Source organism: Cricetulus griseus, chromosome 4 (assembly GCF_003668045.3).
Source record: "Cricetulus griseus strain 17A/GY chromosome 4, alternate assembly CriGri-PICRH-1.0, whole genome shotgun sequence".
Taxonomy (NCBI): domain Eukaryota; kingdom Metazoa; phylum Chordata; class Mammalia; order Rodentia; family Cricetidae; genus Cricetulus; species Cricetulus griseus.
The window spans coordinates 156596672-156621216 of NC_048597.1; the positions used below are offsets into that span (position 1 = coordinate 156596672).

Below are 24545 nucleotides of genomic sequence, written 5' to 3' on the forward strand. Positions count from 1 at the left end.
ATAAAAGATATTCCATGTTCTTCTCAACATAATGGTTTTACTTCTTACTACTGTCCCCTATCCACTACTTCAGACATATTGGTGTTCCTTCAGAATGCCCACTATGCCAGAAATTTCAGGTGGTTTACTATTTTTTTTTTTTCTTGAGACAGGAAAAAAACAGTCTGTGTAACAGTCCTGGCTATTCTGAACTCACTTTGTAGATCAGGCTGGCCTTGAACTCATAGAGATCCACCTTCCTCTGCCTACCAAGTGCTGGGATTAAAGGAATGTACCACTACCACCAGGCTTTTTCTTTTTGAGACAGGGTATCAATGTATTACAGGATGGTTTCCTTGCTATATAGCTAAATATGATCCTGACCTTTTTGCAGTGTAAATTTCCTGAGATTGAAACATTCCAGTCTACAGGGAAGCTCCTGAAGCAGGAAGATAAAACACTCAAATAGCTTCAGGAAGTCCCTGAAAGTGACCAGATCCACTAGGCGCCACCTTGCAGGAGTAATTGATAAAAGCTGAGAGTCCCAGTCCCTCAGAAGAGAAGCTGAACTGCAAAATTCTCTTAGGTAAGCCAAACTGCAAAGAAGATTCTGAGACCAGCCCAGCTTCCTGGAAGTGATTTAGACCAACTGAGACCAACCAATTGAGAACCTGGAAAGGACATTCTCCAATCTGTTCAGCTGCCTGCAGGCTGTGAGTGTGCTGTAGGTTCCCAGCTTTTGTGAGGTGTCACCTGTGTTGCAGTGGGCTTTGGTGATGCAGCTGCCTTTGAGTCATTTCTGCTTTGTTAAGTAACCGCAATAAAATCCACTGGTTCACCAAGTGGTATCAGTATTTGGGTCTGTCATGGGATTCCTGTGTGGGGCGAGTATACGTGTGTTGTATCTCCCCAGAAAGTTTTGTCACACAACACTTAAAATATTTTTGGGTATGGGTGTTTTACCTACATTGCATGTATGTCTGTTCACTATGTGCATGCCTAGTGCCCAAAAGCCAGAAGAGGGCATTGGATCTTCTGGGACTTGGTTGATAGCTGCCATGTGGGTGCTGGGAATTGAACCTCTGGAAGAACAGCCAGTGCTCCTGATAAGCCATGTCTTCAGGCCCTGACCTTGACCTTTCGATCGTCCTGTCCCACTTTCCCTGCTGGCTTTACAGATGCACACTTGTTTTTCTACACAGAATAACTTAGTGATTATTCCATATCCTACTCCATTCTCTATTCTCTTGGTTTGAGACAGGAGCTCCAAGTAGCCTAGACTGACTCTGTACTCTACCTCCCGCCTCAGTCATGAGTGATGTAATTGAGAACAACTTTATTAAACCTCCCTGGCTTATTTTAGGGTATCTCCAGACAACCTCTCTTGGTCCAACTTCTCAAAGTAGTCTGGGTTAGCCTCTTTCAAGTGCACCTTCCTCTGTCCTCATCTTAAAACCAGAGTGAGCTCTCACAACAGGGAACAGTCTTGAACAGGTTTCTATCTCTAGGAAGTACTCAGAGCTTAGATGGTTCACACAAGCAACTGAACTACAATGAGAAAAATTACTCAGGATCTACAACTCTCATGACACTCCATATGTTCTCTGCTAGGAGGCAAGGTATGTGGGAGCACTGAGGGCAAGAAGCCTGGTGAAATCCAGCAATGACTACAAGCAGCCCATTGCTGTTTTAATCTAAAAATCCAGAGGCACGGTGTGAATCATGGGCAGAGGTGTGTTGTAGGCTAGAGGAAGTAGTGGAATGGAAACTGAGGCCTTCTGGTGCGAGTGTTGCTTAAAAAAAGAGCATCACACATTATGAACTTTTGTAAGCTGCAGTAGGCACCGGCTGACTTCATAGTTTTGTTGTGTTTTTCTTCTGGTTAGTTTTACTATTCATACAACTACATGGAAAAAAAAAAATCACCCAAATCACTGTAGAAGTCCTTTGCAGTCCTTCATTTTGATGAAATGGGGTGGTTTCAGTTTTGATGACTTGTGTTTCTGAATAAGTTGTTGAGCATTATTACTTTGTATTCCTGAAGAGTAGCAGTCTCCAAGAGACCTGTTGTTTACCTCTAGAAAAGCTGTGCCTCTTCTTCATTAGGGTATAGATCAGTGTTCCAAATTCAGGAGGCAAATGTGGGGTTCAAAGGACAACAGCTGAACACTAATGATCAATCTTGCAATGTAGACCATATACTTTCATAAGCAATGTACAACAACTTTGCAGCTGCAAATATTAAGAATGGGTTAGAAACATCCCTCAGCCAAGCAGACTGTAAGGATGCAGGAAAAGGCAAGGTTGGATTAGTATCTCCTCTTACATCCACAAGACAAACTGATGCTAATCACTGTTTATTTGAGGCCATAACATGCCACTTAGACCCTTGGATGACACTGTAGTAACGGTTATCTACTGGATCTTGCAAAGCTATAAAAGTCATAAAACCAGATAAACATAATACATCCCAGTTAGAATTTTTTTTTTTTTTAAAAGAGAGGGACAGGGTCTGTCTATATAGTCCTGGCTGTTCTGGAACTTGGTATGTAGACTAGGACAGCTTTGAACTCAAAAGATCTGCCTGTTTCTGCCTCACAGTGCTGGGATAAGAGGAGTGTGTCACCATACCCGATCATCCCAGTTACATGGCTTTCACCTTGCTCTACTGTCAAGATATTAAAACATACATCTAAAGATACTTCCCCCTACTACTCTTCCTTGAGGCAAATATTCACATCGACAAGCACCACCACCATTTTTACAGAATTGTTGAGAAAAATAATCCAAATTTCTTTTTTGTAGTTACTGTTAGATGAGGTCTCATGTAGCCCGAGATGACCTTAAACTCCTGCCCCACCAGGTGGTGGTGGAGAACACCTTTAATCCCAGCACTTGGGAGGCAGAGGCAGGCGGATCTCTGTGAGTTGGAGGTCAGCCTGGTCTACAAGAGCTAGTTCCAGGATAGCCTCCAAAGCAACAGAGAAACCCTGTCTTGAAAAAAACAAAAACCAAAAAATAAACAACTCCTGCCCCTCTGTATCTCCTTTTGAGACAAAGTCTCATTATATTATATGTTCATGCTGGTTTTGAATTCCTTAAGTGATTTTACATTAGTCTTTTCAGTTGCTGGGCGTATGCTACTACATCTGCTTAAATTTTTGGTGTCTCTCTCTTTAAAGAGAGTTTCATTGTATAACCATGGCTGCCTGGAACTATGTAGACAGACTTGTCTTCAAATCTGTTGTGATCTCCCAATTCTACCTCCCAACTGCTTGGCCTAAAAATGTGGGCTATTGGTGGTGCTCACCTTTAATCCCAGCACTCAGGACGCAGAGGCAGGCGGACGTCTGTGAGTTCGAGGCCAGCCTGGTCTACAGATCGAGTTCCAGGACAGCCCCCAAAGCCACAGAGAAACTCTGTGTGTGTGTGTGTGTGTGTGTGTGTGTGTGTGTGTGTGGTGGGCTACTATGATTGGCTAATGTTTTAAACCTTTGAACTAAAATTCTATCATCATGTATTATATACCATGTGAATATACATATTCACACCCATCTTTTCTAATTTCAGGTTAAAACTGCACCAATGTAACAAAGGCCAAAGACAACTTACTTACAGGAAAAACTGTGGCCATCTATGCAATATCTGACAGAGAAAAACACTGTTACTGGACAGCTAATATTTTATTAAGATAGCAGTCTCATCACATGTGGTCCAAGAACACTCAAATAAAAACTCAAATAAAATCAGATGTTAAAGATCAGTCTTCAAACATCATAGCCAACGATGCCACGTTTGCCTATGATCTCTCCGATATAAAACCACATCCACACCTCAGTGGCGACCAAACCATTTAGCACAGCTTCCTGGAAAAGAAAGAGCACAAATTTTAAGGTACTTTATAAAACAAAAGACCCAACACATATTTGAAACTATTATCTCTCAGGATTAACAGAGAATATAAGGATGCTACTCAAAACTACAGAACTGTTTTTGGCCAAAGTTAGGAATTACCGATGTTCAATGCTCAGCTTCTGAGGACTTGAACTTTCAATTTTGTAAGGCAAATGGGCCTGAGCTTATAATATCTTTCAAAGGATTTTTTTTTTTTTTTTGGAGACAGGGTTTGTCTCTGGCTTTCAAGGCTGTCCTGGAAGTAGATCTTGTAGAACAGGATAGTCTCGAATTCACAGAGATCTGCCTGCTTCTGCCTTCCGAGTGTTGGGACTAAAGGTGTCCACCACCACCACCGCCAGGCTTCCAACCACGTTCTTATAAGACCTGAACTGACTTAACCCTTTCATTATTAGTTTATGAGACACCTTATGGGCCCTAAAACAACCCACATCCTGGAAGTGGCTTATACATTAGACAGGGCATTCATAGGAAGGCTTGTCCATCAAAGATGAAGAGCTCTGTCTTCTTCCCTTTTATATCCCATTTATTTCATTTTTATTTACTATGATTTGGTTAAATTCTTTCCAAGTATTCAATATTCATTTTATTTCTGACCCTCCCACCCCCAAAGGGGGAAAAACCCAAACCACACATGGTTCTAGGAAGCATGGTTTCATTTAAGCAAACTTGGATCTAGAAACTCTAGTTGGAAAAAATAACTTTCCATAAATGAGCTGGACGACTTTACTACTATTAACAAAAACATTTCTGGAGGTCATTTCCCATTCAGTAACACCAGAGGCCACTAGAAGTCTCCTGTCTCCTACTCTCCAGGTGAGGGCTTTAGCCCCAGCAGTTACTAGAACTGGAACTTAAAAGTCAAGTTCCAATTCTTGTGGCCTTTAATCTACATGCAATTTGAAAACCCAGATTTTGGTATCTTTGTTCTGCCTAATTCCAGAGGTCTTTAGCCGAAATGAGGATAATTCTAGGACAAAAACAAAACAAACAGCAAAGGCAGCCATTAGATTATAATATACTAGCTAATATTAGGAAGGAAATCAAGGCTGCTAGTTATTCAAGATGATCACTTTTTTGCTCTAAGACCACAACTAGACCATGACAAAGAATATCTGAATTATTTCTATACAGACTACAAAATGAGAAAAGAAAACGTCTTTTCTTAGCAGCCAAAAAAAGAGATTATTTCTCATTATGTTGGATTCTGTCTCATTTGAAAATACATATATTAATCAAAAGAACTGGAAGAATCCCCAGGGAAGACATTTTTATCACAAACATACTTTTTCATAGCCCATAGTTACCTTAACTGTAAGCTGTTTGAAGCTACCAGTTTTAGCACTTTGAATTATTTTTTTCACACTCTGAATAGCTGCAGGGATTTCAGCAGGGGTTGGGGGAACCAGTTCAACCTTGGCGTAGTACCAAAATGTGGCCAATCGAGGCTTCGAGTAAGTCACAGCAGCTGGAAAATAAAACATAACAAAACAAAAAACCCAGGATGAACTCAATAGTGATCAAAAGAAGCAGATGTGTGGGCTGGACACAAATATTTATTCATGTATCACATCCACTCACTGCTTGGACCGAATGTGCAGCCAGTGTGAGAAGTCAGAGCTGCTGCTGCCTGGTAACATGAGGCTTTTAAAGATGCAGACACCTGTGTCACACAGGGACACTCAACTGACAGGAAGCTCTGAGCAGTCAATTATGCCAGACTCACTAATGGCCAGTAGTACTTAGTCACCTCTGAATGGCAAATCTAATTAACTGTAAAGTTACTAGTCCCTAATCTGAAAACAAAGATAAAGTAATTTATTCATTTTTCTTCATAGAAACACCATATTTTGAAGAGGAGTCCAGAAGGGGAAGAAGCTATGTAGAATAGCATCATTTTAACAGTAAGATTGAGGCTCATCACAATATTGGCCACAAGTCCAGATGAAATTATACCAATTAGTAACCATTTCTAGTATCCTTAGCAATATGTGCTGGGTTTTCTTTCTCACTAACACACAGCTGCACCCCCTTTCAAAAATTGCACTCATAATACAAATAAAACTTACATGTATTGGTAAGAGCAATCGAAACTAGACCGAACTGGGTGGTGGTGGTGTACACCTTTGATCCCAGCACTCTGGGGGAAGAGGCAGGCAGAGCTTTGAGTTCAAGGCCGCCCTGGTCTACAAAGTGAGTTCCCGAACAGCCAGGGCTACACAAACGAACCCTGTCTTGAAAAACCACAACCATCCAACCAGCTAAACCCCTAGAATCAGCTATTAATCTGAAATTTCTTGACATATTTACTATTTCAAATCAATGAATTCAGCAGGAGAAATAATGACAAAATCAGCACAGGGTCTGAAGATGAAGCTCAGTGGTAGAGCACATGCAAGGTCCTGGACTGAAATTGTGGGACAGAGAGCCAGAGACACACTAAATGAGAGAAACACATAGAAACTGTGAAAGCAGCTGTGTGTATGTGTTTGCGTGTGTACAAGCATTTAATCACAGCACTTGGGAGTCTGAATCAGGTGGATCTCTGACTTTGAGGCCAGCCTGGTCTACAGCGTTTGAGTTCCAGGATAGCCAGGGCTATACAAAGAAACCCTGTGTGGAAAAATACAAAAAAGCAAAAACAAACAAAAAGAAAAAAGAAACTGTAAGAGCAATAAGTGCTCTTAACCACCGAGCCATCTCTCCAGTCCCAGAAACAAATACTTATCTATACAGACTAACATGCAAATATATTAAGTATGTGTTTGAATAGCCTGTTGTGCTGGCTAGTTTTGTGTCAACTTGACACAAAGCTAGAGTTATTTGGTAAGAAAGAACCTTAATTGAGAAAATGCCCCTACTAGTTTGGCCTGTGGTGCATTTTCTTGATTGGTGACTGATCTGAGAGGGCCCAGCTCACTTAGGATGGGTACCACCCCTGGGCTGGTGGGCCTGAGTGCTATAAAAAAGGAGGCTGAACAAGCCATGGGGAGCAAGCGATAAACAGCACCCTTCCATAATCTCCGTTCCAGTTCCTGGCTCCAGGTTCCTGCCCTGATTTCCCTGGATGAAGGATTTCACACTGTAAAGATGAAATAAACCCTTTCCCCCACCCCCAAGTTGCTTTTGGCCATGGTGTTTTATTACAGTAAATGAAACTGTCCACTGAGAACTTTAAAATGGACTCTAGCAACAAGGAAAAAACCCACTATCTATACGGTGATGTATAAATTCCATTGTTTAATAAAAGGAACTAGGGTTTCTTGGAGAAATGGCCAATTCTAAGGCTTGGCAGAGAAAATGAAAATATGATTCATCACGTAGAACCAAAAAGATAAGGAGGCACGTTAAAGGTGGCAGAGGTACCACTTAAATGATTTACAGATGGCCAAGGTTGGCACAATCTCAGCAATAAATGATACAGAATTAGATATGAGATGCATGAAATAAATTTAAATGAGCCAGTACAATGTACAATTGAAAAAAATGGGGGGGAAATGAAAAAAAGAAATGGAGACGAGACAGATCTTTCTCACAGAATTTCATTTGATCTATGTAGAAGTTGGACCCACCCACCACTCTAACAGAAAATCCTCCTGCTCTGGTTACTTGCTTCTAAAGAATGGGCGTAGATACAAAAGAAGACATCAGGCTGGTCACCACCATTATGTCATTGTAAAATAACATTCTTGGGGGGTAGGGTGAAGGCAGGAGGTGGACTTCCTGAAAAAGAGGTTCAGGAAAGGAAGGGGAATGATATGCATATGGGAAAAGAACTAAAATTCATTATATAAATGTATGAAACTTCCAAAAAATAAGAACAGGTGCAGAAAGTGAAAAGAACAGTTTTACAGTGGAAGATCTTATTAGAACAAGAGATGGGTGTGGGCTGAGCAGTTGCATGTCTTTAATCCCAGCACTTGGGGGGAAGAGTCAGGCAGATCTGAATTCGAGGCCAGCATGGTCTACAGAGTCTGTTCCAGGACTCCCAGTGCTATACAGAGAAACCCAGTCTTAAAAAACAAAACCTTAGCAGTCTGCAACAGATAGCCTGATCTTAGTAAAGTTTAAAGATGAAAACAAGAAATTCTTTGGGGAAGTGTGGAAAACGGCTCACTAGAAGACTAGTTAGTGTTTTGTAGGAGGGACCCCAATATTTACGTACGGCACTCTAAGGTCCTCAATAGCTCATTATTGTTTGGCGGTGATGAAGGGGAGGAGAAAACGAATTACTAACCATCCAAACACAGCAAAACAGGCTCAAAAGCACTACATGTTTTTAAAGCTCGCTATTTTCACCTCCAGCTTCAGAAATACAATGAATAATCAGTTACTCAGAAAAGAACTGTGCCGACAAGATATATTATGCAGACTTGTGACTATTCCGTGTTCATCTGAGATACAGCAGTCTACCAGCCTTTTCAAACAAAGCAGCCCTTGATAAAGACGACTGTTAACAGGCATCGCTTTCTATGCGGACTGGGCTGGGGGAATATTCATCCCTGCGTTCCAACTTCCCTTCGCCGGACGCAGACTTCTCTAGGATCTGACCAAGACGGTAAGCAATCACAACTTTCGAAGGCTATCCGTCTTCAAAATTTCCTGATGACTACGCTGAGATCCAGATCACCTCATGAGGCCTGATGTGTGCGACCTTTTCCTGGTTTCCGTCCTCCCCTTCCCAGTTCTCCACGGCACGGTAAGGAGGGGGGGGGGGCGCCTCATGGCGTTCGCGGCGGGGTGAAGCCGGGCTTTTTCACACGACCCTCTTTGCCTGTCGCGGTTAAGGGCCCAGCAGCTTGGGCGCCCTAAGAGGCCGGGCGCAGCTGGGCGAGGCTGCAGCCTTGCAGCTGCCTCCCGGCGGCCCTCCCGACGCCCGCGGGCCCCTGGGTGCCCACAGCACACTCCTTCCCCTCGCGCGCCTCCCCCGGGCCGCCGCTCACCGCTTACTAGCGCCGGGGCCTTCTCCGCGAAGTTACGGACGAACTTGGCCATGGTCTAGGGTGGAAGGTCCGTCTCCTCGCACCGCCGGCTGAATGTCACCCTCGAAAGGACCCGTGGCAGGCCCCCTGCCCCACTTCCAAGGTCAGGCTGCCCCTCTCTATGCCTGTTCAAAATATATAGGTGTCCCTTCTGTGTTTGTGGAACATAACTGGTCAGTTTATTTTGTTCATTACTGATTAAGCGTAGATATGAAAAGATGAGGTGAGAGAACATGTGGAGAATAGTAAAATTCCTCGGGAAACAGGCATTGCTTGGGGCAGCCATTCATGGCGGCCCGGAAGACTGTTGAGGTGAGGAAATGCGCATGCGTCGTTGATTTTCTTAGCTTGATCTCCACTTTGGCTTGCGGCAGTTTCGTATTTTTTTTTTTTTTTTTTTTTTCAAGAGAACGTGGAAGTCGAGGCTGGAGGGCGTCATGAGATGCTTGTGGGCCGATGTGTTTGTTTTAGAGACGCGGCAGGGCCAAGGCCAAATAGGAGCTTTAAGGGGCCATGTAGGCGTCACATAATCCAAGTCACCAAACTGACTCACCCAATCAACTACTTCTTTAATTGACCTTTTATAATTCCATTTTCCGCCGCAGCCAATATCAGAATTGGAATCCAATCCCGGTTTTCTTTATTTTCTTTTTCTCTATTGTTTTTTCGAGGCAGGGTTTCTCTGCGGCTTTGGAGGCTGTTCTGGAACTAGCTCTTGTAGACCAGGCTGGTCTCGCACTCACAGAGATCCACCGGCCTCTGCCTCTGCTGGGATTAAAGGCCTGTGCCACCAACGCCCGGCCCAATCCCGGTTTTCTAAACAAGCCACATGGAGCTATGAGGTCAGGAGGAAAAAAGTCACATGTATTGAGGGATTACACTATGTCAGGGTTTTGGAATTCAGTGAACGCTTTGGGTATTGTCCCCTTAGATTCCTAAATGGTCATCATATAAGGAGTATCAGAGTTGTAAGATAAACACAGAGAGGTGCATTAGATTAGGCATAGTGCTGATCCGGGTAGACCTAGAGATCCTTGATGTGTAATAAAAAAATACAAATTCTAAAGGGTTGGAACTTGGACATAATAGAAACAAACAAACAAACAACAAAAATAAACAACGATGTAGGAAAGTGACATTTTATGAGAATAGAAGTTCTGGAGAGGTCTAAGTGTTAGAATTAAAACTGATGGGATGATTAGGTAGAAAGAAAAATTAGAGGTGGGATTAAGGAGTCAAGAGCATTTCAATGAAGGAGAGACAAACTGCCTTAGATATTGGTGCCAAATTAAGGCAGGAAAGATAACCTGGGTGGTGAAACCCATGTTACCCAGCATAGAAGAGCCTGAGGATTGGGAGTTTCAGGCCAGTCTGGACTACAGGGTAAGACCATATATTTTGGGGGAAAGAAAGGCAAGCTAATTATCAGTATGAACATCTGTGACATTAACTAGAAACAGTTTCAGAATCTTAGGAGCCAGATTGCATATGGAAGAAAATGAGTCAGACAACTCCAAGGGGAATGTGGAACTTAGGAAAAACTGAAGTTAGAGAAGGGGAATTGTCAAGAACTGCAAGACAGCAATGAAGATGGGAATCAGTTTGGGAATGGTGGAACCCTTTCCTCCAGTGGGGTGATGGGAGAAAAATTTCCCAGTGAGGAGCTGGTGGATGCCACCTGAGTGTGAAAGGTAGAGGGAAAGAGAAGGAATTTTGGTGAGAGACTAAATTTCAGTATATCTTAAGTACACAGAGCAGAGTTGCTGTGCAGGTAGAACCCACAAGTGTGTGGTTGAAGTACTCTAAAGACTTCATTATTTTCATCTAACAGTTGCCTGTAGTTTAGATATCAGAGCAGAGTAATTGCTAAACAACCTAGGCTGAGATCCTGCATGTCACAGGCATAGAAACGGGGGATGAGGACATGGTAGCAAATTATTAAAGGGCCTGGTGTTTAGGCTGGATAAAGTGAAGCCAGAAGAGAGAAAATTAGGGAAAAAAAATCCTTGAGACAGTGAGGATAGTCCCTGGGTCCCTCTAGAGGTCTGTGGTGAGGCAGGTTAGGCCAGCCAGGTTATACACATATGCTAATACCTTGCTTAAAGGTTTTCAGAGAGGCTTTTGAAATGTCACTTTTTTTTTTCCTTCTGTGGTGGTGATACTGGGATTGAATTTGGTATGTGTATGCTTGGTAAGCTCTCCTACCATTGAGCTACCTTCCCTTTAAATTTTAGTTTAAGCCAGGCAGTAGTGGAACACTGCAGGCAGATAGATCTCTGTGAGTTCGAGACCAGCCTGGATTACAGAGCAAGTTCCAGGACACCCAGTGCTACACAGAGAAACCCTGTCTAGAAAAACCAAAAGAAAAAAAAATATGTTGGTCTGGCCTTGAATTCACTAGGTAACCCTGGCAGGCCTTGCTCTCCATTCATTCCTCCTATCAGTCAGCAGCTGGGATTACAGGCATACACCACCACACCAGGCTGCCACTGGCTTTTAATACTGTAATAAAGGGATAACAAAGGTGGTAAGTCAGGCGCTCATTTATTAAATACAAGTTTTGAACAAACACCCCCAGGCAAGTTTGACAAGAAGTAACCTTCCTGGAATGTTTCAAATATAGTTATGTTGATCGAGTTTGATTTCTGTCAACCTTTTTGTTCTTTTGTTCTTCATTTTCTGTCACTAGATTCTTTACCAGTTTAGCAGTTAGAACATGTGCACTGTTTGCTCACATGACAATGGTGCAGCATCAGCCTGGCTTGTAAAGGTACCCAGTAGTCTTAGGCTTTGCCCAATGGCTGCTCAGCAACCAGAATCAAACAAAAACAAAAACAAAAACAAAAAAACAAAAACAAAAACACACACAAGGTAATGGAACTTTTGTAGAGTGTGGTACTGAACAGAAACTGGCACCTTCACTTACACCATTAGACTACTTCTCGATTTCCCTTCAATTTTCACATACCCATGGACAGCCATATTCAACAAAAAAACAAGTGCTTGAACCCTAAATAATTTTCCAAGTTTAGTATTAGCCTCTTGGTAAGTTATGAGCAATACCAGAGCTAACTGAAGTCTTCACTTTCCTTTCGTACTCCAGCAAAGTCATCACATAAAACTAGGTATGTCAGGAAGTCTTAACAGATTTACAGCTGCTGCTGAGTTCCAGACAAGATACCCCTTTACCTCTGCAAATGCATATATTCGGTGTCTTGTTGGACAGGATGGGAGTCTCCAGAGTTCCTTTTTCTGGATGTCTTTAATTAGTTCACAGAAAGAAAGAAGGCACAGGGGACACTTGGTTTCCTCACCAATAGTGGCCTTAATCTACACACTTGCTTTTGTGATAAAAGGGTTCAGCAGCATCAGTGGTGCACAGCCATTCATAGAAAAGTATCAGAAGAGCTTAAAAACAAAACAAAACACAAACTCGCCAAAAAAGGCTTACAATCTGAAGGTTCAGTTCAGAAGTAGAATACAGATGGACACTAGAGGCAGCATAGAGGTCATTAGCTAGAAAGCTGCTGGAAACAGCCATCTTTGGAGGTTTTGTACCCATTTTCCTCCAGTTTTCACCTGCAAAACTCTGATTTTCCTCTTTTTCAGATCAAACAACCTACCACACTAGCTTTGGGAAAATAAATGCAGTAGGTACAAGCTTATTTCAAATGCAGTTCATTCCCAGAGAGGGAAAGGAGAATAATACACATAGGAAATGAAGTTCATTTAAAGAAAAGCAATCCTGTCAACCAGGTGCATTGGGTCTATCTTAACAATCTGGCATTTGCAAATGTGTCCTAGGCTTCCCTGTTCACAGACAAGCACAGCAACAGCTAACATACATTTAACAGCCAGAGTGAGAGGCCCTTTCTCATCAGAGGTTTTCCAGTTGATACCACCAGAACATACACAAGGACTGCTTATAGCAACCTGTGTTGGAATACTGAAACACTGCTTCTGTGTATGACAGGCTGTGGCTAACAGCAGAGTTCTTTAAAGGAAGCCACAATCTCATTTTCTTGTCCTTTACACCTCTGGGCTGAGAATGATACTGATACAAAAACATCCTGTAGAGGACTGAGCCTCTCAAAGCATGTTAAGCAAAAACGGTTGTAGAAGTGGGGTTAAACCACTCATTAACTACCCAGAGCTAAGCGGATATTTAAAATGGCTTGTGGACAAGATTTTGTTTCAGTCTCTACTTTGTTAATTGATACACTAAGGCTAGATTAGAAGCAGCTAGCTCTTAGGAGCCATGTCACAGCTGAAACATTAGCTATATACATTTTAGTCTTATAATTTTACCCAACTAGAATGAATATGTGAGAAGACATTGCCACATACCACATACATTTTACCATAGAGGACACAAATTAATGTGGTACTCAATTCAGGAGACCAATAAGAAAAGGATACAGTATCTGTGTGTATAACACATACACACTGAGATATACTGCATTAGTGGCCTAAAAATAACATCTTCATAGATATACTATTTATTGCCTATTTTACCCAGGCCTAGTCCTTGGGGCACATAATAGAAAAGGGCACTGAGAGCTTCTCACTTATTCTCTTACTGGAAGTTTCACCCTTTACTGTCACTCATTAAAAGCCTGTGCAGCTAAATTTTGGTGGTGACAACCTTATGGGAGTGTTTGTGATGGTGTCTTTAAGTCATGAGATAATACAAAATACCAACATTAGTAGTATAAGATTCTCCCATCTTATCCATTAGCCCAAAGTCTATCCACACTAGGGTCTTTGCATTTATCTGGAAAGTTGCTTTGTATATTACAGAGCTATAGTAAAGACAGAAGGGGTAGCAGATACACAGGATGACAGGGTTTTTGGATACTATCAGCTGTCACAGAAGTAGCTGACATCATAGACTTAAAAGCAGCGCTCACCAGAAACTATCTGAACAGTACTTGGGAAGGGAAAGAATAAAGTGGCATGACATTTTTGTAGTTGGACTTCATATAGTTTAGGGTAGGAAAGGAAACAAAAGGAATAGGAAAACCAAGGCTGAAAATTAGTGATGGTTTATGAAGATGTTGTGAGAAGGAGAATTTCCTGTAAGCCAGAGAGACAAGGTCTTAACAATCTTAATTAACATAATTTGCACAAGAACAATTTTCTAATTTAGTAAAGGAAAAGCAACAAAGAATAAAATAACCAAAACCAAAAACCAAAACAAAAGGAAGAAACAGAGAGAGAGAGAGAAAGAAAGAAAGAAAGAAAAAGAAAGAAAGAAAGAAAGAAAGAAAGAAAGAAGGAAAGGAAAGGGAAAGGATCAGAGCCAGAAAGAGAGAACCCATAAACAACTGTTTACACCCTGGGGCTGGCTCGGGTTGTTTAGTTCACAGTATTTATTCAAGTTGCTCCTTTTGTTGCTTCCTCTCTGCGAGCCACCGCTGGATTTTTTCTTTGAGTTCTGTGTTTGGCCGGATCTGGTCCATGGTAAGGGGACTACGGTTAAAAGGATCTGTTTGGTCACTAGAACAAGAAAAGAATGGAAAGTGAGTTACTCTGGAAAGTTCTAATATAGAACACCTAAGCAACTCCTTGCCCTGAGTTTTGAGCCATGGTGCACTCTGACTTGGGAGTCAGAAGCTAACAGGGTTAGAAAGAAGGAAATGAGAAAGGCGTGATTCTCAAATCTTCAACTATCCTGTCTCTCTGCCTAGTAATAAACTTTATTCAACACTGCCCCTCAGATATTGATTCTAGTGGGGGCCAGAGAGATGGCTTAGTGGTAAGAGCATTGACTGCTCTTCCAGAGGACCTGTATTCAATTTCTAGTACCTATATGGAGTTTCACAACTATCTATAATGCCAATTCCAAGGGAGTCAATGTCTTTTTCTGACCTCTGTGGACACCAGGCACACACATGATACACCTACTTACATACAAGCAAAATACTCATACACATAAGTAAAATAAATAAATTTAAAAAAATTTTAAATGCTATCTTTGTCATCAGCCTTTAGATTTCAAGTCAGAGATCCTAGTCACTGTGTTATCCTAAGTCACCATTTGTAGTTTTGTTTGTTTGCTTTTGTTGTTGTTGTTCTTTATTTTTCCTTTTTGGACATTTTTACAATTTAAATAAAATTCGAACAATTTCAGGCCAGAATATATTTATGTTGACATATTTCATAATATGGATAAAATTATTTTTGTGTGTGTTTTGAGATAGGGTCTCATTATGTAGCTCTAGATGGCTTACATAACTTGCTATGTAGACCATACTGGCTTCAAAGTTACGGCAATCCTCCTCCTCCTGTCTCCCAAGTGCTGGAATTCCAGGCTCTTGCCACCATAGCTGGTTAAGATTACTTACGGAGGAAAGAGGTAAGGTAAGATTCAGCACCTCTCAACAGAGTTATCTTGTAAATCTTTCAAGCCTTAAAACAGGTGATATCACTGGGCAGTGGTGGCCCACGCCTTTAATCCCAGCACTGGGGAGGCAGGGGCAGGCCGATCTCTGTGAGTTCAAGGCCAGCCTGGTCTCCAGAGCTAGTGCCAGGATAGGCTCCAAAGCTACATAGAGAAGCTCTGTCTCAAAAACAAACAAATAAATAGGAGATATCAAAGTGCAACACTAATGAATCTTCAATAGGTACTGTACAACAGTACTGTGTTAAGTGGCTGGGGGAGTACATAGGAAGCTAGCATAGCTGTCTTCCTGAGGCAGCTCTGTGGATGGGCACACCTGAGTAAATGCCTGGCAATGGTGGACCTGTCCACAGTGACTCTGGAAGACGGAAGCACCACAGGGTCAGACATCAGTGTGCTCATGATGGGATCCAGGAACTCGTCACAGGCATCTGCATATGTCTCCTCTTCCTGTTGCTGGAGGTCTGCAAGAGACTAAGGCAACAACAGCTGGTTTCTAAAGCACAACTCACAGTGCAGCTCTCCAACTACTCAGTAACTCCACTCCACCTTAATTTTGGTCATCAATAACCCTCCATAGAGATGACAGATCTCTACTATGTTGTTTTCAAGAACAAGCCCAAGACACACATTTTAGAAGCAGAGGTAGTTCTGCTGCAGGCTGGCTCAGCTTCTGGGAGTCATGACTGGAAGTGGATGCAAGTGTCAGCAGGAAAAAGAACACATCTTTCTGGCAGCATTCTGCTGTGAATGCTGGGATTTGAAAGAGGAAGGGGCAGAGGCTGTTAGCTGCATAATTAATGAGCCACTCACACGGCCTGTGTCTGAAGAGCAGTTTCTGATATAAAGAGAAATTTAAGAGTGCCTCCAACATTTGATCCTGTAACTCACTTCCTTAGGGCTGTGTCCGGCTGAGATCTAGGCCAACATCAAGTCCAGCTCAAAAAAAAAGAAAAAAAAAAAAAAAAAAGAAAAGAAACTCACTAAAGAAAGGCACACACCAATAATGAGAGTTTTCTTTTTCTTTTCCTTTTTGGTTTTTGGAGACAGGACTTCTCTGTGTAACCTTGGCTCTCCTAGAACTCTATCTGTAGACCAGGCTGGCCTCGAACTCAGGGATCCATGTGCTTCTGCCCCCCCAAGTGTTGGGTTAAAAGGTGTGAGCCACCACTGCATGTCCTGGAAGATTTGCTATTAGATTTCTGTGCTATGTATTTTTCCTTTCCTCCCATTTCTAATGGAGCTCTACCACTGTCCAACTGGAAGGATTAGCTGAGCACCATAGAGTATATTAATCTCTAAAATGCATTTCAGTATAAATCAACCACCAGTAGAAATGTAGAGAACAGAGAAAAACAATATAAACCAGTGTCTGTGAACTTATCTTCACTCAGTTTTTATTGGTTTTGAGTTAGGATCTCATTAAGTTGCCCAAGCTAGCCTTGAATTTGCAATCTTCCTGCTTCAGCTGGGTGAGTGCTGGGTTATAGCCATGTCTCAGCAAGACTTGTCCTTCTTCCTCAATTTTATTCCAAAAAGTTCTTTTGCATTAACACTGGGTTTTCAAATTTTTCCTAACACTGGGACTTAAAAGATAGTCTAAGCAAAGACTTCACAAATACACTTTCTTTTCACCTGGTAGACACATCTTCAATTCTGTTCTTATTCTCCCTTGGAAGGGGTACTATTTATTAAGATGGCTGTTCCCAGTTATTAACTGACTAGGAGGAAGTGCCTGTTTCCAATGCCTCTAGGCAGTACCCCTTTTCTCCCTGAGATAGGGCAAAAGCAGCAGAGTTGAGGTGACAGTATGGCATTTACTGAATATATGAGAAAACAAACTGTCCTCATCCTTACCTTGATTCTCTCTGCCAAATTACTGAAAGCCACGATCATATTCCCAGGCTTATTGATTTTCTTCAGGACTCGGACTGTCTGCGCAAAGAGAGTAGGGGAATAGGAACGTCCATCCTTGGGCACAGTGGCACAGAAATTCTCCTCATCCCTAGAAGGTCAGCATCAGAGAGAGATGGAGCATCAGTGCATTGGTCAATGTGGAGACAACAGATGGGCTATAGAACAATCATTCCATCACTTACAAGCCATAAGTGCTTGTTTGAACTAGAAAGACTTTTTTTTATGTTGTGTATCTCTGTATGTGGTATATGTATGTGCATGTATAAGTGTGTACATGTGTACAGAGCCAGAGGTCAATGCTGGGTGTCTTCCTTAATTACTTTCCAGGCTGTTTTCTGAGACATGGCCTCTCATTGATCAGCTTGCCTAGGCTAGATGGCCAGTGAGCTCCAGGAGTCCTCCTGTCTTCACTTCCCTAGTATTGGGATTACAGGTGCATGCTACCACATGTAGCTTAAGTGGGTGCTGGGGATCTGAACTCAGATGCTCATGTTTGTGTGGCAAGCATTTTACTGACTAAGCTATCTCCCTGGATTGACATCTAATTTTCTTTCTTTATTCTGCTTCTTCTTTTTTGTTTTTTTTGAGACAGGGATTCTCTGTGTGGGGCTGGCTGTCCTGGAACTTGTTCTGTAGATCTAACTATCATTGCTCCACCTGCCTCTGGCTCCCGAGTGCTGGGAGTAAAAATGTGTGCACCACTATATCTAATTTTCTACAAGTATGTCTCTATGAAGTGCTCTATGGCCCTAAAAAGTACTTTAATGAACAGTAGTATAACCAGGAAAGTTTATCTTTGCACAGATTAAGGCAGAATGTTGGGAGATCCTAAACAATGTCCAATGGATCAGATAAAATCTTCTCTCTAAAACTATGGGGGATTCCTTATTTATCAGCTAGGAATGAGCCATCCTTCCCCCACTATTTTCCCTCCTCCTCCTCCTCCTCCTCCTCCTCCTCCTCCACCACCTTCTTCTTTTTTTTTTTTTGGTTTTTTGAGACAGGGTTTCTCTGTGTAGCTTTGGAGCCTATCTTGGCACTCGATCTGGAGACCAGGATGGCCTCGAACTCACAGAAATCCACCTGCCTCTGCCTCCCCAGTGCTGGGATTAAAGTCATGTGCCACCAACGCCTGGCCCTTCCCCCACTATTTTCACACAACAGCTAGCCAGCCATTCTGCTATCATAGCATTAGCACCCCCCACCCCCATGGCTTCCTTAATGCCAATCTCAGATACCCAAGATTTAAGTAGATAGTGCAGATGTCTGATACAAGTTGCTGAGGTTTGAAGTCAAACTCGCTGAAGTCCTTGACTTTGAGAGCACCCATCTTGGGGCCAACCAGGTGCTGCAGGAAGTAGTTCAGCATGGAGATAATGCGCTCAGCCAGGAAGGGGTGCACGAACAGTGACCTGATCTCTGGAAAAAAGTCAAAGTCTCAAAACTCAGCCCATCAGTAATTTTTTTCCCTTATATCTAATTTTATTGGAGATCTCTGAGGATTTAAAATTATAGAATACATTTCCAGTGGAGAAAATGTAGACAAGCAAAACCAAAATCAAACAAACAAAAATGAAACAAAAGCTACTACGCTTTTGTTTGGAAGTCAGTGTATGGAAGTCAGAGGACAGCTGTGACAGTCAGTACTCTCCTGCCACAATGTGGGTCCTAGGGGTCCAACTCAGGTTGTCCGCCTTGGTGGCAGATGCCCTCACTCAGGAGCCCCACATTTTACTTGTATTTCAGACTCCCTAACCCACCATTCTTTTTCTTACCCTTTCTCTCCTACTCTCTATCTCATTTTCTTTTTTGCTCCATTTTAATGGGAGAGTTCAGCTGGGTGGTGGTGGCGCAGGCCTTTAATCCCAGCACTCGGGAGGCAGAGGCAGGCGGAGCTTTGTGAGTTCCAGGCCAGCCTGGTCTACAAAGTGAGTTCCAGGACAGCCTCCAAAGCTACAGAGAAATACTGTCTCAACCCCCCACCCCCCCAAAAAAGGGAGAGTTCTTTGAGTTTATTATTTTTACCCTTTCACTGAATATTTAAAATTAGTTTATTGATTTATTTGGTTTTTTGAGAGAGGGTTTCTCTGTATAACAGTCCTAGCTGTCCTGGAACTCACTCTGTAGACCAGGCTGGTCTCAAACTCACAGAAATATGCCTGCTTCTGCCTCCCAAGTGCTGGGACTAAAAAGCGTGTGCCACCATAATCTGGCTCTATCTATCTATCTATCTATCTATCTATCTTTCTTTAGTTTTTTATGTGCATTGGCATTTTGCCTACATGTATGTCTGTTTGAGAGGGCCAGATCCCCTGGGATTGGAGTTACAGACAGTTGTGAGCTGTCATGTGGGTGCTGGGAATTGAACCCAGGTCCTCTGAAAGAGCAGCCAGTGCTCTTAACTGCTGAGCCATCTCTCCAGCCCCTATTTAAATTTTTAAAGTCACATTTTCAATATTCAAAACACCTTCCCTGTTCCTCTGTGGCTTTTGTTCTTGGTTTGTGGCCACCTTATCTTCTCTGATTTCCCTGACCTGATAAAGTTTTTAAAAGAAGTTTAAAAATTTTTTAAATTGCAGTTGGGTGTGGTGGCACATGCCTTTAATCCCAACACTTGGGAGGCAGAGGCAGTGGATCTGTGAGTTCGAGATCAGCCTGGTCTACAGAATGAGTTACAGAACAGCCAGAGTTACATAGAGAAACCCTGTCTTGAAAAAACAAACAAACAAAAAACAAACAGCAATGAAGTTTTTAAAATCTATTTCTGTGTTTCTTATTAGGGAGTTTCCTTTCACTCCTTATTGGTTGTCATATCACACTAAATTTAATCATTGAATGAAAATTATTTATCCTCCTCCCTCTCTAATTTGTTATTTGCCACAGGCTGTCATTAGATAGTTTAAACTGGCCTGGGACTCAGAGTCCTCCAGTCTCCATTTCCCAAGAGGATGCTACACCATGCCTGGATTTCTATATTTTCATACCACACACACACACACACACACACACACACAGTTAATGGCTAACTCATTCTCACAAAGTTTTTTGGGAAGTAGAGATTCAGTTTAAGGCTTTGCACTCACTAAGCATGTATTCTACCACTAAATTACATTCCCAGCTCCTTCAAGAAACCAACTGTGTTACCAACTTATGGGAACCATCATTCTTTTTGAAGTTTCTCTGATTTGTTTTACTCTCAGATGTGAAGTTACAGTCACCAGAGTCCAGTTTTCTTTTGGACAGGTCTTGTGCATCCCTAAGTGTCCTGGAACTTATGTAGATGAGGGTGACCTGGAACTTCTGATCCTTCTGCCTCAGCATCCTAAGTGCTGGGATTACAGGTGTGTGCCACCATGCAGGGTTTCATGCAGGCCAAGCAAGCACTCTCCCAGTCCCAGATTCTAACTCTTTAATTTTCAGCTGGACTGATACCCTAAGTGGAACAGACCTTGCTACATTTCTGGGGCAAAGCAGAGCGTCATGTTCTCACCTGATGTCAGGAAGGAAAGGGTACCAATTGTCTCATTGGACATGATGTTATGGAATCGTGCCAGCTGTCCAAACATCTGCAGGCCAGCCTCTTTCTCTCGGCGGGCTTCTGGAGTCAGACTCTCCCATTCTCCTCGGTCTTTCTCGATCTGCTGGATTTTTATCTTGCTCAAATACTATGGAAACCAGAAACATGATACATCAGATAAGAGAAATGTAATTAAAGGGCCATGGCATTTAAGAAGACTTAATTAAAATCCAGTCAACTGGGTTTAAAAAGGTGGCTCAGTGGTTATAAACTCTTGTTGCTCTTGCAGAGAATCAGGATTTGATTCCCAGCATCAACACTGTGGCTTATAACCACCTATAACTCCAGTTCCAGGGGATCTGATGACCACTTCATGGGCACTGTATGCATTTGCATACATTCAAGCAAAACACTAATACACTTTAAAATAAAAGTTCCGGAGATGGAGAAGTGGCTCAGAGGTTAAGAGCACTTGTTCTTGCACATGGCAGCTCACATCCACCTGTAACTTAGCTCCAGGAGATACAATGGTTTCTTCTAGCTTCCCCAGGTACCTGCATGCATATAGTGACTTACATACATGCAAACAAAACACTCATACACAAAAATCCTAAAACAAAACAAAGCCCAGTCGACTGAGTTGGGAAAACCAGAGACTATGTAAAGGTCTTGAGCCTTTGTCAATGCAGGCTGGAGCTTAAGAACTTTTGGAGGACCAGCGAGATGGGTCAGTGGTTTAAGGCACTTGTTACCAAGGCAATGATGACCTGAGTTTGATCCCCAGAACTCTCTTGGTGAAAGGAGAAAACAGCCTCCCACAAGTTGTCCTCTGACTTCCACATGTATACTATAGCAAGTGTATACACATACACACACACATATAAATGTAAAAATTAGGGCTGGAGAGATGGCTCAGAGGTTAAGAGCACTGACTGCTCTTCCAAAGGTCCTGAGTTCAATTCCCAGCAACCACATGGTGGCTCACAACCATCCGTTATGAGATCTGGTGCCCTCTTCTGGTGTGCAGATATACATCAAAGCAGAATGTTGTATACATAATAAATAAATAAAATCTTTAAAAAAATGTAAAATTAAATCTTAAAGAACTTTTGGAAAGAAAAAAATAGTATCCTCATACAGATCTGTCTCAGCTTGAGCAAACTGCTAGGAACTAGGATAGTATCAGGAGGGAAAGGAGGACCAGTGGAGCAGCACATAGAGCCCAGGCTAAAACACCAGAGCACTAAGAAAAAAGGATCCTTCCTAAAACAAAAAGCAAAAACCCAACAACACAAAGTGTTCAAAACTTTTTCACCAAAACCCAAATTTCTATAACTATGCCTGCTTTCTAGAATTACTTAGAATGTCATAATTATTAAAGTCCTCATCTCTCATTATCCTACTATTGCAGCAAACAATGAGCTATCCAATTTCAAGAGAATGCCATCTGCTTCACTCCCTGAATCACACTGTCCCTACGCAATAGCTTTGTTTATCATAGGAACTGCTCTCATTTCCTCAGAGAACCTACTTTAGGTCTCAGAGTGCAGGATTATGAAAAGAGCAGGAGGCCAAATCCGTCTCACAAACCAAACCCAAGTTCCTTAGTGGGTAATCAGCGAGAGCTCCTGACTGTCCTCAAACTAATCTGTATCTTCCTCCTGGAGGTCACTGTCTAGTCACACTGACACTCTTGCCTCCACCAGGACATCCTGCTTAGCTGCAAGCTTAACATGGAGCACATAGCTAAGCCGAGACTAAAACCTCCGCACCTATGAGCAAAAGCAATCCTTCCTTCTTTAGGTTGTTCTTCTTAGGTACTTTAGCAATGAAAATCTGAGAGTCACTGACAAAAATTAAGATCCTATGACTTCCTTTTACATTGTTGGTCTGTTGGTACACCTTAGGTGGCTTTATCACACTTTAAAAAATGATTTATGTATATGTATGTGTTCCACATGTGTGCAGGAGCCTGTGAAGTTCAGAAAATGGTGTTGGATCCTCTGAAACTGGAGTTACAAGTGGTTGTGAGCTGCCATGTGGGTGCTGGCAACTGAACTCAGCAAAAGTAGTAAGTGCTCTTAACCACTAAGCCATTCTCCAGCCCCAATACCATCTTTTAAACTCTCAACCGAAGAACCACCCAAGCCCATGAAGCTTCAACAATGACCCTTGATTATGTCTCTAATGAAATTGGTAAACATAGAAAGCTGTGTAATGGCAAGCTTGGAGGAATTATTACACCTACACTCTTGGCGTGCAAGAATGTTCTACAGTAAGCCGGGCAGTGGTGGTGCAAACCTGTAATCTCAGCACTCAAGAGGCAGAGGCAGGTGGATCTCTGTGAGTATAAGACAAGCCTGGTCTACAGAGTGAGTTCCAGGACTGGTTCCAAAGCTACACAGAGAAAACCTGTCTCAGGGCTGGTAAAGCTCAGTGGTAAAGCACTTGCCTAGCAAGTGTAAGGCCCTGGGTTTGGTCCTCAGCTCCAAAACAAAACAAAACTCTGTCTTGAAAAGCTAAAAATAAATAAATAAATGAATAAATAAATAAATGAGGTCAAAAGAATATACTCTCTGCCAGGTATACTGGTTCATATCTGCAATCCTCAAACTCTGGGAGGCTAAAGTGAAAGGATTCCTGTGTGTTTGAGATCAGCCTGGGATAAAGATTGAGAAAAGCTGGGCGGTGGTGGTGCACTCGGGAGGCCAGCCTGGTCTACAAGAGCTAGTTCCAGGACAGGCTCCAAAGCTACACAGAGAAACTCTGTCTCGAAAAACCAAAAAAAAAAAAAACCAAAAAAAAAAAAAGATTGAGAGAAAACTTGTTTAACACACACACACACACACACACACACACACACACACACACACACACACACACACACACACACACACACACACACACACACGCACACACACACACACACATGCACACACCAAACCAAACATTACCACCACCACCCCGCTACCACCAATGTTGATGATCTGAAGGCTTTCTCATTGACACCACCACAGATGGTATAGGAATAAATACAATTCTTTGTTTTTTACCTGTATGGCTTCATCCAAAAGGAAGATAGCATCATTCATTAACAGGTTAAGAAATCGGAGGAACAGTGGGGGATTCATAGCTTCTAAATTCTTAGAGGCATAGTCAGCCAAATCCTGTAAATCCAGCCCAAGAAGATATTTTAGTACCAAATCACAACTTTACTGAGGCTGACCTGAAGCAACTGGTTTCATGAAAACCTCTCTTACCTTAATGCTCTCTCGGTAGCTATCTGTCCCCCACATGTATCTTAGGATGGGATACATAGGGCGGCGGTAATTAAACTTTTGTTCGAATTGATGGGGGTCCCCTAGAATAAGGCAAGAAGAAGAATCAGCAAGAGTACCTAATAGAGGATGAGCAGGAGCTTATGCATATGTGGTTTCTTTACTTTAAATACCAAGGCTGCTGCCAAAATCTTCCTCAGGCGTTTCCCCAGCCCATACCCCTTGTGGTACGGGTCTAAAACCTAGGCTGTAGCTATAATTACCTGCACAAGATCACATCAACAACACTAGTCAACATTCCAACAGGTAGCACTGGCTGGATTCAGTGGGTTGTGAATAAAAAGGAGCAGACACGAAAGGGGAAAGGGAGCAAGTAAGAAGTGCCTGAGGAAGTGGGAGGGGAACTGGGGGTGGTGTGATCAAGCTTTCTTTACATGCATGAAATTATTAAAGGATAAAGATATTCCATTAAAACACACACAGACAACACACAAAACACAGGCCTTGTGCACATCAGGCAAGTGTGCTATCCCTGAGCTACATCCCCAGCCCTC

General features: G+C 42.3%; 3 protein-coding genes across 6 annotated transcripts in view; 1 reads left to right on the top strand and 2 right to left on the bottom strand.

Annotated features, from left to right (window-relative positions):
• Nucleotides 1-3643: 3643 nt before the first annotated feature.
• Atp5mg (ATP synthase membrane subunit g) lies at nt 3644-8992 on the bottom strand. Its single transcript, XM_027411997.2, has 3 exons — nt 8838-8992; nt 5202-5362; nt 3644-3845 (listed from the first exon to the last, which is right to left on the bottom strand). The coding sequence occupies exons 1-3, from the start codon at nt 8887-8889 to the stop codon at nt 3747-3749; spliced, it is 312 nt and encodes a 103-aa protein (XP_027267798.1). The 5' UTR covers nt 8890-8992; the 3' UTR covers nt 3644-3746.
• Nucleotides 7916-24545, top strand: part of LOC103164275 (N-acetylglucosaminyl-phosphatidylinositol biosynthetic protein-like) — a 38439-nt gene continuing 21809 nt past the window's right edge. Inside the window, exon 1 of one of the 2 annotated variants that reach the window (XM_035443633.1) lies at nt 7916-8593. The gene's annotated coding sequence lies outside the window, so the exon portion shown is untranslated. Of the gene's footprint in view, nt 8594-8851; nt 8980-24545 lie in introns of those variants that run through there. The other variant, XM_035443634.1, reaches the window with a different exon arrangement.
• Nucleotides 11404-24545, bottom strand: part of Ube4a (ubiquitination factor E4A) — a 42982-nt gene continuing 29840 nt past the window's right edge. For 2 of the 3 annotated variants that reach the window (XM_027411994.2, XM_027411995.2), the window contains 7 exons: nt 23974-24074; nt 23767-23880; nt 20687-20861; nt 18435-18615; nt 17137-17284; nt 15596-15753; nt 11404-14375 (listed from right to left, as the gene is read on the bottom strand). In XM_027411994.2, the coding sequence (XP_027267795.1) occupies nt 14249-14375; nt 15596-15753; nt 17137-17284; nt 18435-18615; nt 20687-20861; nt 23767-23880; nt 23974-24074 (1004 nt within the window). In that variant the 3' untranslated portion in view covers nt 11404-14248. Of the gene's footprint in view, nt 14376-15595; nt 15754-15818; nt 16219-17136; nt 17285-18434; nt 18616-20686; nt 20862-23766; nt 23881-23973; nt 24075-24545 lie in introns of those variants that run through there. The other variant, XM_027411996.2, reaches the window with a different exon arrangement.